Raw genomic sequence first — 16241 nt, 5'->3', positions numbered from 1 at the left:
GGGAGCAGCCAGACGGGAAAAACAACTAAATAGTCGATACGCACAGAAATCGACTATTATAGACTGTAAAGCTCGTGGGTAGCGATTGATTTTATGTTGACAGGTACAGTACACATAGATGTAAATGAGATCATCAGCTAGGTAGATATTACTAGTATGAATCATTGAGCCGATGAATCTAATCATGAAAGGATATAACATGCAAACAAATCGACTATCTAATACAAACAGACATACAAACGTTCTGAATCTAATCTGTTACCATTAACAGTGAGGTTTGATCGGATCAATGGCAGCTATGATAATAATAACAAACTAAAACCGACGAATTTGTAAAACCATTTATACTTTGACAGGCTTTCCAAAAGACATGCTATACGTGAAGGCTCAGATGAATCGGCTGAAATAGCCGATTCAGGTGAAAAGGGCCTACAACGTGTGAACAATTGACTATTTCACATGAACAAACCTATGGGCTCTTTGGACTTAACCTACTATCTCTAACAGTGGGGTTTGACCGGATCGATGCAGACGTGATAAAGACAACAAATCAAAACCTTAAAGTATACAGATCTATTCACGCTTAACAGAATCATGAACACACACTGTAGACGTTAAAAGCATAGGTGATCGGCTATTTAGCCGATGCAGGCATAGCAAACAGTTAAGGTCATGCCTAATCGAGAACAAATCTACTAACTAGCATCCTCCAAAACTACAGTGCCATCAGTGGGGATCTTCCGGATCGTTACAGCCATAATAGCGAACTATAGACCAGATTTAACTAATCAGCAAACCTCTTCAAGATCATACACGTCTTAACTGCGTACTATGCACGATCAAGATCGAAATAGAATAGCCGATGAAACATAACTCATCGCTTAGAGTAAGAAACATCATATTGTGACAAGCAAACGATGGACTAAAAGGATATGAGGCCGATCTAGATCGATCTCGACCGGGTAAATTGATGTTGCTGCAAACTAATATCAATAAGAACATCAGCAATATCGGTAACTTAATGAATCTACCCGAAGGACGTCACCCTTAGGTAGAGCCGATAACTTGACCTTAATCTAATTCGAGCAGTGGAGGTTGAGCGGATCGATGCAACCGTACTTGAACTAGACAAGAGTTGATAACTAGCTTATCCTAGAGCTCATAGTAGAGGTCGACCGGATCGATGCAGCCGTACAAACCAAAGTATAAGCCATGATGGTACTTACAAACAAGCCGGAGGTCGACCGGACCGATGCAGCCCTGCTTGCTGAAGAACTCACCGAGATCTACTCTACTCCTACTCCTAAGGGTTGGCCGGAGCCGAAAAAGGTAAATTGTATTTGATTGATTGGATGTCCCTTTTACAATAGCCGGGGTCTAATATTTATATCCGGAACCTAAGCATAAATCCTTCTTAAGTACGATTTATTACAATTTCTAGCATAAGATAAAACATTCCTAATTTAAGATAACTTGGACCATAATCTTTCCCTTTTTTGTAGAGTCCAACATGTTTTCTCCGACGCTAACCGTAGCTTTTCTATCGTTATCTGCTGGCGTCATCTGAAGAGAGCTGATTCTAGTGCTGCATCTGAATCAGCTGATATCGATCCTTATGCAATCGATTTCTTGAGACATGATCTTGGAAGCTTCGAGTTCCCATATTCTTCTTCCCAAATTTTGGTGTAAACACATTCCTTCTGCTAAAGTACAAGGGGCCCCGAGTACACAAGTGGAGGTAGCCGACAACTCCGGTACTTCTCCACTCTTACTCTCTCACTCCCTACACTTGAACTAGCTATAAGCTAAGATATGAGTGTGGCTCTTCTTCTCTTCTTGCTACATTGTGCTCTCTCTTGTGTTATGTCTTCCTTCATTGATGAAATGTGAGAGGGTGGCCTCCTCCTTTTATAGCTCACCAAGGACGGTTTGCTGAGGTATTTTAGGAAAGCCCCACCGCAACTGACCTCAGGGACATTGAATGCACCGCCCTGCTGAAGGTGGGCCAGAGAGGCGCTAGTGGTGGTGCGGCCGTACCCTGGCTAGGCCGCCTCGGTACCGCCTTCGCCAGGTGGGTTGCTTGATGGGTCTAGAGCGTAGCCACGTGGGTGTTCGGCCCAAGTTTGCAAGGTAAGTGGGCCTTCCTTCTATTTGTTTGTGTAGAGTCCGCGTTTATGTTTTCCTGGTTGCGCACTTTAACTCTTTTTTCCATGTAGTACAAGTATGTGTCCTGTAAATGATCAACTCACCAAAACTTATGGAATTCGTTAATATAAACCCTATTTACTAAGTTTTGGTGTATGTTTGTATGGATTTTATGTAAAGTTGGCGGGTGAAAATATGAGTTAAGGACCGCCAACGGTGTGTATGTTCTTAATGTCTCGTTTGTTTCAAACCCATGTTGCAAGTGTTTATTATCTAGATGTTGCATATGTTGCATTGGCTATACACATATGTTGCAAGCCTGTTTTAAATGTTTTATTTGTTTCAGACGTATGTTGCAACAAGTGCTTCATTTTACAAGTGTTTCATGAGCAGGCGCGGGAAGCGAGCGCAGGCAGAGGCGGTCCCCCATGTGTGTGCGGGAAGCGAAGCGGCCACGGGTAGTCCCCACGTGCATGCCCGCGGGAAATAGAGCAGCGCAGGCGGGCAGCAGCAGGTGCAAACGGGCGGGCGGGCGTGCAGGCGCAACAGGCGCGGGCAGGCGCAACAGCATGTGTACAGGAAGCACTGCAGCAGGCGCGGGTGACCGGACGTCCGGACGCTAGCCACGCCGTTATCGCTAGGGTCTGATAAATTTTGTTTACCAGTATAGTGAACCCTCTATATGGAAAATTGAATAGTTTTTCTTCCGGTATGAGATTTCATATTTATTTCTAGGATTTGAATTTTCAAAATTTTGTAATAGGAGGCTCCAATACCAAACGCACAAAAACTCACAAACATAACATTAACCTAAGCCGGCCGGTGCTTTTCCCAAAAAAAAAAAAACTTAAGCCGGCCGGTGCCTGTCACTAATCTTATCTCATGATTTATATCTGTAAATTAAACTATTTAATCCTACAGAGTCGTCTAATTATTTTCAGACAGTATTCATTTTGTCGCTGCTGAATGATCACATATGCTCGACATTATTTGAACGCCATTGATATGGTTGACGCAACTTAACAAATACAGCACCAATTCATATATGCTGGACACCCGTATGCATGGTCGTTGTCAAAACTATAGATGACAGGAGCGTGCTACCTACAGCGGTCCTGTTATGGGTGTTTTATCATCATAGCAGTCCACCGTATCAGGCCCTGGCGCAGCAGCCTCCTCTTCTGATGGCACGTTGAAGACGATCTCCGTCGTCGTAGGTGAAGAGGCGACGACCGCCGGTAGGTTCACGTGCTCCACAGTCTCCAGGTCCAGGGTGCGAGCGGCCGAGCGCTGTGCGCGGACGGGATGGACGCCACGTGCGGCCACGGCGATCAGGAGGACAACGATGAAGGTGGCGAGCTTGGCCATTGTTTCTACAAAACAGTGGTGGTGTGTTTGAGCTGCTTGGCGTAGAATTGGTTGGAGCTTGAGTCATGGATGGGTTTTATATGAAAAAAGTGTAGTTGATTCCTGCTCAGTAACTGTAACTGAGCTATATAGTTAATGGTGTTTAATTTAGTTCTAGTGGCATGCGTTCTATAATTCAATCTTGCATGTCTCATAAATTAATACATGAGTTGATGAAGTTACGTGCATTAGTATGGTGTAACTTACATATATATTTTTATTATTATTACTAGCAACCATGTTGGTACGTTGCAGCAGTAGGAAAAAAAGTTATCAAACGTTAATAAAAACGACGTTAGGAATTGTTATATACTCTCTGCGTCCTAAAATAAGTGATGTCTTAGGGTTATCCTAAGTCAAACAATTTTAAATAGAGACGCATCTTTAAAACCAGCTAGAGGGCTAAATTTATCCTACTTCTGTAGCTCAATGGTTAAAGGCATTCTTTTTAACTTGGTTGTCCAAATCATACTCCGAGGATATTCCGTGCTCAAAATTAGGGGTTTGTTTGGATCGCAGGAATGCAAAACAAAGGAATAGAAAAAAACGCAGCAATAGAATAGATTGAAAAGTAGAAAACTACATGATTTGAAAACACAGGAATAGAAACTTATGGAGTGTTTGGATTGCAGGAAAACAAAAATGTCACATGTGCCCAAGAAGCAATGTTCCATGCTTCAGAACTTGAGAAAACATTATAGGAATTTTTTCATTAGGTTTTCTTGGATGCTTTTTTCCTATGTTTTTGAAGCAAGGTTAACCTTTCCCTCGGAAAGGAATGCAGTTTTCCTTTGTTTGAAACACCAAGTTGAGATAACTTTTCTATAAAATTCATTTACTTGCTTTTTCTTTGGAAATCCTCCATTCGTCCCAGACTTCTTGCTTTGAAGAGATATGGAGTCACTCCAAATGGGACCAGCCAAAATACCAATAAAATCCCCTGCTTATATTTTTTTTCAAAGGCAATGAACTTATCGCTAGTATATTTGAGTATAGAAAATGTCAATATCAGAGAACTGTCCTAGTGAGAAATCAGCTTTCATTTGCTACCTCACAAGTGGTCCATGGTGGGGCAACACTTTTTGTCTGTTGGGATAAAATAGTCAAAGCTGCACTTGACTACTTCAGTCTGAGTGAGGTGCTCCTTCCTTCCAGCCACTCATAATTGGAGCACCAAGCCGCCATGGAAATGGCGGCGCTTCCAGTCCACCACCTCCTCCTCCTCCCCCTCCTGGCCGTCGTCTCCTTCCTGTGGCTCAGTCGTGGAGCTTTGTGCCGTCGAGGCGGTGGCCCGCGGCTGCCCCCGTCGCAGTGGGCGCTTCCGGTGATCGGGCACCTGCACCACCTCGCGGGCGCGCTCCCCCACCACGCCATGCGTGACCTGGCGGCGCGCCACGGGCCGGTCATGCTTCTTCGCCTCGGCGGGCTCCCCGTCGTGGTCGCCTCCTCCGCGGACGCCGCGCGCGAGGGACATCGAATTCGCAAGGCGCCCCGTGACGCGGATGGTCCGGCTGGCCATACCCGAGGGCGCCGAGGGGATCATCTTCGCGCCCTACGGCGACGGGTGGAGGCAGACCCGCAAGATCTGCACCGTCGAGCTGCTCAGCTCCCGGCGCGTCCAGTCCTTCCGGCCCGTCCGCGAGGACGAGGCCGGGCGGCTCCTCCGCGCCGTGGCGTCGGCGGCTTCGGTGGTGAACCTGAGCGAGCTGCTGGCCGTGTACGCCGCCGACTCCTCGGTGCGCGCCATAATCGGGAGCCGGTTCAAGGACCGGGACACGTTCCTGGCCATGCTGGAGCGCGGGCTCAAGCTGCTCGCCAACATGAGCTTGCCGGACCTGTACCCGTCGTCACGCCTCGCCTTGCTCGTCAGCCGGATGCCCGTCCGGATGAAGCAGCACCGGCAGGAAGTGGTCGCGTTCTTGGACGCCATGGTCCGGGAGCACGGGGAGAGCAGAGCACCTGACGACGACAAGGAGGACCTGCTCGACGTGCTGCTGAGGATTCAGAGGGAAGGTGACCTGCAGTTTCCGCTCACCACCGACAACATCAAGTCCGTGGTCGGAGTAAGCACTGCGCACCCAATTCCAGATCGAGAAAAGAATCAAATGTCAATGCCATGGTGTTTCTGACTTTTTGTTCTCTGACAAAAGAATCAAAGATGGTAGCAAAGCTGCACTTTGACGTTCACGACAAGGTTAGTATGTAGTACAAAGTATTACCCAAATAAATGATCTTCTTCTCAGTGCAATGCCGTAGGGGCGGTTCTTCCTACCGGTCCAGTTTTTTTTTTATATATTTTTCTAGCAACGACTGAAGTACACTAGTAAAAAACACAGGAAAACAAACAATTTATCTCAGTGGAGTATCATGCTTTACAAGAGAAACAATTCTGCTCTGGAGTTCAATTCGTTTGCAAAGGAAAATGGAATCCACGAAGACGATGGGTGGGTCATTACGTACGTCCATGATGAGGGAACAAACATCTCTCAGGTAATTTATTAATATTAGTTGTGATCTTCAAAAGCACGCTACTTGATTATTTTCGTTCCCATACATGTCCTTAATTACTGAAAAACAACGTGTCCACAGGTGTACATTATCGACGCAAAAAGATTTTCAGACGAGCCAATAGCAAAAATTACTTTGCCCCAAAGGGTTTCATACGGTTTCCACGGAAATTATTTCTACAAGAAGTAAAGTGCAGAGTGAACTTTAATATGCCACTACATGTGCCATGGTAATTTACGATAATTTGAATAGGGACATGTTGGACCAATGCTTGCAAACTATAGAATTACCATAATTCTTATTGCTCGGACTACAATTTGAGTAGGAAGTTACCACAATTTTATGCCCTGATTATTTGATTACTATAATAATAAAACAAATATGCCATGATAAATTTACGATAATTCAGGATTGAGGTTGCCGCAATTTATGGTCCTGAGTATGTTTCTGGTAACCATTTGCAGTAATATCAAGGCTAATAATTTACAAAAACACAAACAATAATCTGAATTGATCAGGATGATGATAATTAGATTGGGAAATTAACAAAAATTGGTGCCATGTGTTCAGATCCACATCCGGTTACTATAATAGTATAATGTCAAGACCACCATGAACTAATTGTCATTGTTGACTGCATTCATGGGACAATGCTAGAAGAAAAATCGAAATACGTATACAGTGATGCCATACTCAGATATATATAATATATTCTAAAGGAATAATCTGTGCTAATCCGATGGGAGTGGCCTCCAGGTTGAACGAGTACGATAATAGTTACCAGAACTTGTATAGTTGGTTACGATAATTAGAGAATGCCTTCAGTAATTACGAGAAACTATTTACGATAACCAAATCCGTGCCCAGGTCGTACATCCGCCATGGTGGCCGTCAACACCACGACGGGATGCTCCGGACTGGCCGCCCCCTCCATGGGTTCGTCGTGGAACAGCCCTTGCTCCGATCTGCCATGGGAAGAGGGCTGGTGGTGGTACCGTAGGGAGAGCGCGTCGCAGGGCCGCCGGCGAGGTCGACGCGGTGGAGGTCCCCGTCGGTCACGCGGTGGAGGTCGACGCCGCAGGGAGCACGCTGGAGTAGCGCGCCACTATCGGTCACTGCTGGCGGCGAACGCGAGCAGGGCCGGCCATGGCCAAGCTAGCGGCTTGGTGGTCTCTGCTGGGCTGCGTGTCTGCGCCGGGCCGCCGTGTGCCGAGCCTCCGCTGCGACGACGGAGAAGGAAGGCCGCGGCGGGGATGCGAGCTCGTGGGATCGTTGATCAATTGCTCCCTTAATTGGAAGGGTGCCGGGGCGGAGAACCAAGCAGAGATCCTAAGTCCAGAGTTACGATTGACGCCTGCAAGCTACTAATCTCCCACGAGCAACAAACCAACCTGCACAGCCAGGTCCCATCAATGAAAGCAAGCCCATCCATCTCTTGTCATCGGCAAGAAGAAATCCTAATGAAATAACAAACCAGTGGAACTCCGATTGCTCAATCTTGTTGTCTCCAATACGCACTAAGCAGCGAGGGGAAAAGCTAATCTGGTAATAGTAAAATCATATTGCGACAAAATCTTACCATGAGATTTTTATTTAGCACGTCCAACACCTGGTGTGTGCGCAGGCGCTACGACTGAGATCCATCCCAAAGGCATCAACTCCAAGGCTACGACATACGAATTCCCAATTACTTGCTGACTAGACCAAAAGGAACCTGCTCTTAATCCAAAAGCAATCTGCTCGAGATTGGATGAGTCATGCAGATTTTTACAGCGGCTTACCTGGAGATCCTATCTCTGCTCACATCGATGGGGAGTGCTCACCTGAAGATCCTCTCCCCGCTGGCATGGATGGCCAGGTCCGATTTGAAGCTGCGATGTGGCCGAGACGGACCTTCTCCGGCGGCGCGTCTGGTGGCAAACGAAGGACACGATTATGATTTGGAGTTTGTGATGTCATGGCCTCACGAGTCGTAGAGAACTTTGCGGCGCTCCCCTGTGGCTCGAGAGCGTGGATGACGGAGCCGAGCCGGGTGACGGAGCTGTTGTGCGTGAGTAGGCTGGGTGGGAGCCGATCCAGCAGGACTGGCTATTGGCCTGTTATGTGGTGCCTGGTTGCGCCATGGCACGCGCGGGTTGGACCCGGCTATAGGTTATTTTGTAGCTGCCTATATATATATATATATATATATATATTGGAGACACGTTCTCATTTATCTTAGAATCGAACTCTGTAAAACTCTTGACCGTGTCTAGACACACTACTCTAACTTGTACAGATACGGAGGAGAGAGTGGATGATCACAAAAACAAGTGTTACTTTAATGTTACTATATACTATTATCTTTTTAAAAAAACAAACAAACTATGGTTCGTACTTGAAAATGTATGCAGACACCTCCTTTCCGTAAGTACAGAACAAATAAATAAAACTTTAACCTTTCGCGTGTACATCTCTTCCACATGTCCTCGACGAAGATAGCATGACACATATAGCGTCCATTCGGCTCGCTGAATCTTAGCTAAAACTGGCTGAAAAATACTGTTCTGGCTGAATTGTTGTTTGAGAAAAACATTGTTCCGGCTGAAAAAACAAGCCGAACAAGCTGGATATGGGGTAAGCCGAACGGGGCTTATACTCCCTCCGTCCACAAAAGAATATAACAATGAAAATTATGCCAATCAAACTAGTTTAAGTTTTATCAGATTTATAATGAATAGCATTAATATTTGTGTCTCCAATAAAGTTGATTAAAAATATATATTCCATAATTACCCTAATGGTACTTATTTCATACCATGAATGTTAATACATTTTTTTATATAACTCAGTCAAAGTTCCAACGGTTTGACTTCTAAAAAAAAAGAGTATAACATTATTAACTTAGATTCCACAATCTATCTATCCAAAGCGAGGCCGAAGTTGTGCAGGCGCAGAGCAGATATCCTTGATCCCCATGAATTTCACCAAAAAGTCATAGAGTTTACTCTTATTGCCATTGAAAACAACAATAATAATAGTGTAATCAAATACATATGTAAGTTACAGCGTGCCAGGCTACCAGCAATGCAAGTAACTTCATCAACTCATTGGTTAATTTATTAGACATAGAAGATTGAATTATAACTCATGACAGTAGAATTAAACACCATTTTAACTATAGCTCCGTTACAGATACTGAGCCGAAATCAACTACACTTTCTCATATAAAACCCATCCAGGACTCAAGCTCCAACACAATTCTACGCCAAGCAACTCAAAACACCACCACTGTTTTGGATAAACAATGGCCAAGCTCGCCACCTTCATTGTTGTCCGACCTCCTGATCGCTGTGGCAGTGGCGTCCATGCATCCCGCCCGCGCACGGCGCTCGCACCCTGGAGACCGTGGCACACGTGAACCTACCGGCGGTCGTCGCTTCTTCGCCCACAACGGCGATCACCTTGGACATCACATCAGAAGAGGAGGCGGAGGGTCCTACTGCGCCGGGGCCTGATACGGTGGACTACTATGATGATAAAACACCCATAACAGGACCGTTGTAGATCGCTTCTGTTCTGTCATATAGTTTTGACGACGACCATACTGGCCGGTGTCCAGCATATATTTGTTAAGTTGCGTCAACCATGTAAATGGCGTTCAAGTAATGTCGAGCACGATGATAATCAATTTGCTCTAGGGTAGGTTTTCCGGAGCTGAAGCGGAGCTGCTGAGCCCCGTTCCACCCCGCGCCGGCGGCCATCCTGGCCCCGACGCCCACCACAGCCCTCGCCGCCGACCCTCCACCGGCAGACTCCCTAGCTCTGGCGCCGTCCGTTGGCCTTGACGCTGTGCCTTGGCCCTGGCTGGACGACGGAGCCTCCTTGCCCGGCCGCCGGGCGTTCTCGTCGTATGGGCGTCTAGTTGGGAGGCCGTCCTCCTTGCTTGGTCATCAATCGGGATGATGGCCTAGCGGTGCCTTGGCTATCGCCGTCAATCCCTTCTCCAAGGATGAGGATCTTGGCCGGGATCTAGCAAGTTCTGGTGAGTCCTGCACCCTCTTCCTGCTCTGCCCCCTGTTTGTTGTCCGTGGCGGCGTCTCTGCCGCCATTGCCGGTTGAGCTCCCGGGGCTATCCTTTGAGCCGGGGCGTAAAGTTCAGTCTGATGTTTGGAGTCGTCTGCAAAGGCCTATCTCCTGGCCAGATTTAGGCTCTGATTCGTTTGCGCTTGTGGTCTCCTTAGGCCGATGCAAGTTCAAGCTCTGTCCTGTTTCTGTCGGCCTCATTCTTTAGGCCACCGTTGGCGGCTCTGCCCCCCATTTCAAGGTTTCGTGCCTCAGTGATCGTACCTTCAAGTTCTCTGTTTCTTCCAAGCCTGTGGCTCCACCGCTTGTGCCGGCCCCATCAATTCCTTTGAGTTTCATTCTTGCGAACGTACTCCCCAGGCGACATACTTAACACGTTAGCTACAGCACTGCACGGATTGAGTCGCACGGCTTTTTCCCGTGATCTTTTCTCCCTGTTCTTTCACCTCTGGGGCAATGGCGGTCCGAACTGTAAGATGGAGTTTCGTTTGTTCCAAGAAGAAGAGCGGGTTTCCTGGACGGATGTCCAAAGCCCCATGACTAGAAAAAATATTTTGCTGATGTGGTTAAATCTCCCCCTCTGTCTGGCACCAATCTTGAGCCCATTGAGAAGCCAAAAATTTCAAAACAGCTGAGGGACCGCCTTCTCTTTCCTCGGCGCTCGGCCTTTGTGCGCCTCACTGCCATTAACTCTGGCCCATTTAATCAACCGCATGCCGGCTTCCCTCGGTTGGCCGTGGCCTGCTTGAGCTGCCTCGCGGCGGGTCACCCTAGAGTCAAATGCCGCCAACCAATCCGATGTCGTGCGTGTATGGGTTGGGGACACATCGCTGCGTATTGTCGTGCCCCCCCCTCTAATTGACCAGCGACAGCAATCTGATAGGCAGCGACAGCAATCTACTGCATTCAAGGCCAAGGCCAAAGCTGTCGTCCATAATAACGCTGGGCTCTTCAATTCTCTTTGTGCTGATAGGCCCTCGGCCTCCAACCGCCGGTGTTTAACTCATTTTGGAAGCTTTTCAAGGCCTTTCCGCTGAATCCGGCAGGGGCTAGTGTGAATTTGGGGCCACCTGTTACTGTTCCTTGGACCAGTGAGCCCACCTCCTTGGCTCGGCAGTGGACCATTCCTGCTTCTACTTCTACCTTTTTGGCTGCTGACCCTGCTTCTTGGACACTTGCCTCTTCGTCTTCCTGCCGTACCTCACCAAGCGCGGCAACAGTGCCACCTGAAAACCCTCTTCCACCTCCTTGCCCTGCGCCTCCGCTTGCTTCCGCTCCAACCGCTTTCGCTGAAGACATGGCGTTTCAGCGCGTCGATCCTGCTCCATTTGTCCCTGAAGGAATGCAACATGAAGAAATCCCCAATCGGGTGTTCATGGTGCGTGCGGTTGCTCCGGTAAGACCGCCAGCGAGGAACAAGGATCTTGCCATCGTCACCTTCAACCCGCTGCCAGCCAACGCGATGCAGTTCGCTGTGGTAAGGGCCGTTCTCAGAGATTTTCTATGATTTGAGCGTCCTACTGCTTTCCTTGATATTTAGCCCACGCATTTGGGGCAAGCTCTGGTTCGCTTCAATCACACGTATGATCGTGACACCCTTGTTACGGAAAGCCCTCATATTTTGGGGGATGTCACGGTCTCCTTCTGCAAGCATAACCAAGGACGCAACTGGCGTAGAGCTATGTTCAACCATGAGTGTTGGCTGCTTCTGTTGGGGTTGCCAAATGACTACTGGACTGAGAAGCACATCCACAGTGTAGTTGGAGAGTTTGCAAAGGTCTTGCTCTGGGAAGCTGATGATTGCTTCCGCTGCCTGTCTGCTCATAAGGGCGAGAGTCACTTATCTAGAAAGGGTGCCTCAGTTTGTTGTGTACCCGGACCTGACACAATTGATGGGGAGTCCTGGACACTGCAGTGTGAGGTCCTTCAGCATCGCCCACAGCAGCAGGGCCCCCAGATGAAGACCCGATTCCGGAAGATGTGGACATGGAGGCAGGAGTACCTTTTGATTTCTTTGGCCTTGGGCAGCTTGTGAATATGCTCAATGATCAGGAAGAGCAGAATGACAATCAGCAGCAAGATGCCTGGGATTCATGGCCAGCTGAGATTCAGGCCCAGGAACAGCCCATGCAAGATGCTCCTTTTGTGGTTTAGGATTTGAATGAAGCTCTCAATTTGCCTGCTCTAGTTCAGGATATTAACCAGGATTTGCATCCAGTTATCTTCAACCCAGTAGTGCCAGGAGAAGATGGGGATTTTCTGGAGATAAATGACCTCCAGAATAATATGCATGAACAACATTTGCTGCAACCACAGGGAGAGGTCTACATTCTGGACCCACTTGAAGAAGAGCCTATGCAGATAGCTAATGAAGAAATGCAGCTAGAGGTCCCAATCCAAGTTGGACCACCAGCTTCACCAGTCAACCTTTTTTATGAAGAGATACCATTAGACCAACTGATGGGACCTGGGGATGAGGGCTTTCCTGACCAACCTGAGCAGCCAGAGCAGATAGTTGGAGACATTGAGATCATTGATGACCAGCAGCCACAGGGCCCTAAGGAATAGATGAATGAGGATCAGCGGTCTGAAGGCTTTGAAAACATGAACAATGGTCTTAATCAGGCTCAGGATCAGCAAGTTCTAGCAGAACCAGATGAGCAAAACATTATGGTTGGAATGGCATTGATGCCAACCTTGCAGCAAGACACTGCTTCCAGAGTTTGGGAGGAAGCCAGAACAAAGGAGGCAACAAAGCTATGGGATAAATTCTTCTCCAAAGGTAATCCTGGTGATTTCATTGTAAAGATCCCTACCAACTGGTCCTACTTTTTTACCTCAATGTTATTGTCTCTAGAAACTTTTGACTGGGCCACTAAGTTCCTGTCCTCGACTGCAATTGCTCAGATCTCCAATAGTCAGGGTAACATCTCATTCTCAATACCCAAACAATGTCCTGTTATTAAGAAAATCTGCATTCTTAGCTCTGAAAATGTGTCCACAGAAGCTGGAAGCTCCATGGGACAGGACAGTGGAAAGAACAAGGGTGTGCTGATCCAAGAAATTGAAGAAATAGCCAAATAGGAACACCATACAAGAAGAGAAGGGCCACAAGAGGCTGACACCTATAGTGGAAAGTCAGGTACGTAGAAGTGAAAGGGTCAAGAAAAATAATAATGGTTTCAAACCATCAGGGTGTTCAAGCAAGAAATGCATTTGTTGTACTCCCTCACCACCAACTCTTTCAGTAAAAGTAATCAAAAATCTTGGTGTGCAGTTTTGTGGGATGGATGCTGAGGAGGTCACTGATGAGACCCTGATGTACAAGAAAAAGAAGACTGAACCAGTGGAAAGGAAGCTGAACCAGAAGCAGCAAGACAGTGAAGGCGTAGCTAGGCCTATAGGGAGACAGGCAGAACAAGAAAACAATGACGAAAATGAACTTTGAAAGAAGAAAGCTTTGGAGCCTGAGAGGCTGCTTCTTTTGGGGACTCTGCCACTTTTGTGAAAGTTTAGCGAGTCTGAAAACTTGTGTCTGTAATGCTAAGTTAATCATGACTTGTAAAAGTACTTTGGATCCCGAACTTATAGTAGTCTAGGAGCTATTGGTACAAGTTGAACAGTTAGTGCATGTCAAACCGTTGATGTATGTTAAGCATGCATCTTTGAGACTATTTTTCTATCATCTTTTTAAATGAATCAAATCTTAACCAAAAGCTGGAATATCCTGACTTGGAATGTAAGAGGTATTAATTCTACTTGGAAATGGGACCCTGTCAAGAATAAGATTACTGATGCCTTCTGTGATATTGTTTGCCTCCAAGACAAAAAAAAAGGAAAATATTGATGCATCTTTTCCGAGGAAAATTTTGTCCCCATGTTATTGATAGCTTTGATTTCCTCCCCTCAGTTGGGGCGTCTGGAGGAATCTTAATTGCATGAAGAAGCATGGTCTTTGATGGTCAGAAAAAAATTTCCAATTATTTTGCCATTTCTATTCAGTTCTGTTCAAAGTATGATAACTCTAGTTGGATCCTCACATCTGTCTATGGACCCTGTACACCTGATGGGAAAATATCCTTCCTTAATTGGCTGAAATAGATTGAAATGCCAGAGAATATTGAGTGGATAATTTTATGAGACTTTAACTTGATCAGAAAACCTGAGGACAGAAACAAACCTGGCAGAAATGTTCAGATTCAACTCTGTAATCAGCATAGTGGGATTAAATGAAATCAAGTTGCAAGGAAGAAAATTTACCTGGTCAAATATGCAGCCATCACCACTTCTTGAGAAGCTTGACTAGGTTTTCACATCCAACAACTGGACCACCTCCTACCCCAACACTTCAGCTAAAGCCCTGGATGTGGTTCCCTTTGATCACTGTCCTTGCTTAGTTTCTGTCTCAACAGTGATACAAAAAAACTAAATATTTCGATTTGAAATTTTTTGGTTAAAGCATGCAGAATTTTAGGATATCCTGGTAAATACTTGCAACCAAATAGCTGGTCCTAGTGACAGTGCAAAGAACATCACTGCCAAGCTCAAAGTTCTTCGAAAAAAACTAAGGGAGTGGCAGACATCTATGACAAACTTAAAAACCTTGATCACAAAAGTCAGATTGACCATCCTTTTTCATGAAGTACTTGAGGACTTCAGAGACCTGAGCCAGCTGACGAGATCCTAACACATGGGTATGTTAAGCCTCAGGATCAAAGGTTCCCGATCGAGAGACCCCACGACCGACCCTTCCAGGGTTGCCCAGGGGCTTGGGGGCTATACGCATCGGATAATGTCGGTGTTTTGAGTAAACACCAACGAATAAATTTGTATTATTGCGTGTCTGGTCCGGATGGTGTGCTGACAAGACACAAGGTTTATACTGGTTCGGGCAGAATGTCCCTACGTCCAGTTCGTGGTTGCTGCTCGTGTTACTAGCACTGAAAGTTCGTAGTAGGGGTTACAAACGGTCGAGAGAGAGAGATGGGTCCCAAGTCTCTAGTGGTGTGTTGTGATCTGGCTTGATCCGCTGTGATGTGCAATGCTCTGATGTGGTGCGGTGAACCAATGCCCATTAATGGGATGCCCTGCTTTCCCTTTTATAGTCCAAGGGAAAGCATGGGTTACAATGCGAGGAAAAAAAGGAGAACGAGAGGCAGAGGACGTCCTTCAGGGTCGTCGGGGCTTCCTTTTCCTCTGTGTGTGTCCTGCTGACATGGTAGTGGTGACAGGGACAGCTCCACACCGGGCGCCTATCCACTGACAACGCCATGCCCTGGCATTGTCAGTGGGTCGTCACGTCCCACTCCGCCACGGCGGGTGGTGCGGCGAACTAGCGTGCTGATCAGCGGCCGTACAGGGAGTAGGCAGCATAGTGACTACGCGTCCATCACTGTGGATGATGTGAGTCCCTTGGAATGACATGTCGTGGGGACGGGTCGTGTTGCGACGTGGCCGCTCCCTGCACGATGCCAGAAGTTTGACCCTGGGTTGTACTTTCTGGTCCATAGTGGTTGGCGGCGACGTGAGCCTCCGTTAGGAACCGTGTTCCAAGGGATCAGGTGAAGCGGAGCCAGCCCTCAGACATCGGGCGAGGCGGAGCCAGCCCTCAGACGTCGGGTGAGACGGAGCTAGCCCTCAAACGTCAGGTGAGGTGAAGCCACCCTCGGGGGTCGGACGAGGTGGAGCCCAACCCTCGAGGGTCGGCGAGGCAGAGCTAGCCCTCAGATGTCGGGCGAGGCGGAGCCAGCCCTCAGATGTCGATTGAGGCGAAGCCAACTCTTGGGGGTCGAACGAGGCAGAGCCCAACCCTCAGGGTCGGCTGAAGCGGAGCCAGCCCTCAGACGTTGGGTGAGGCAAAGCCAACTCTCGGGGGTCAGACGAGGCGGAACCCAGCCCTCGAGGGTCGACCGAAGCGGAGCCAGCCCTCAGACATCGGATGAGGCGAAGCCCACCCTCGGGGGTTGGACGAGGCGGAGCTCATGGCCTCGGTGGTCGGATGAGGCGGAGCCCAGCAAGAGGTGTAGTCGCGCTCTTGACAGCTCAGATGGATCAACGTTGATGGTTATTAGCTCCTCCTCTTCGAGTACCCTAGTATTGGTCCCCGATAGTAGCCC

At 47.6% G+C, this 16241-nt stretch overlaps 1 protein-coding gene and 1 pseudogene across 1 annotated transcript; both read left to right on the top strand.

Annotated features, from left to right (window-relative positions):
* The first annotated feature begins 4702 nt into the window (after positions 1-4702).
* Positions 4703-5747, top strand: LOC136520572 (desmethyl-deoxy-podophyllotoxin synthase-like; annotated as a pseudogene).
* Positions 5748-11853: 6106 nt separating this feature from the next.
* On the top strand, positions 11854-13752 carry LOC136519583 (uncharacterized). Its single transcript, XM_066512967.1, has 4 exons — positions 11854-12907; positions 12983-13048; positions 13130-13267; positions 13403-13752. The coding sequence occupies exons 1-3, from the start codon at positions 12694-12696 to the stop codon at positions 13207-13209; spliced, it is 360 nt and encodes a 119-aa protein (XP_066369064.1). The 5' UTR covers positions 11854-12693; the 3' UTR covers positions 13210-13267; positions 13403-13752.
* Positions 13753-16241: the final 2489 nt, after the last annotated feature.

This window comes from Miscanthus floridulus, chromosome 18 (assembly GCF_019320115.1).
Source record: "Miscanthus floridulus cultivar M001 chromosome 18, ASM1932011v1, whole genome shotgun sequence".
In the NCBI taxonomy this organism is placed as follows: Eukaryota; Viridiplantae; Streptophyta; class Magnoliopsida; order Poales; family Poaceae; genus Miscanthus; species Miscanthus floridulus.
Note: the sequence above shows the minus strand (reverse complement) of the source record. Positions and strands in the feature narration are given on the sequence as shown.

Excerpts from the sequence above, each read along its gene's own strand:
- LOC136519583 (XM_066512967.1), top strand. The coding sequence starts at position 12,694 with ATGAATGAGGATCAGCGGTCTGAAGGCTTTGAAAACATGAACAATGGT. Across the intron at positions 12,908-12,982 it reads GGATAAATTCTTCTCCAAAG|AAACTTTTGACTGGGCCACT; the intron begins GTAATCCTGGTG and ends TATTGTCTCTAG. Across the intron at positions 13,049-13,129 it reads TCAGATCTCCAATAGTCAGG|AAGCTGGAAGCTCCATGGGA; the intron begins GTAACATCTCAT and ends ATGTGTCCACAG.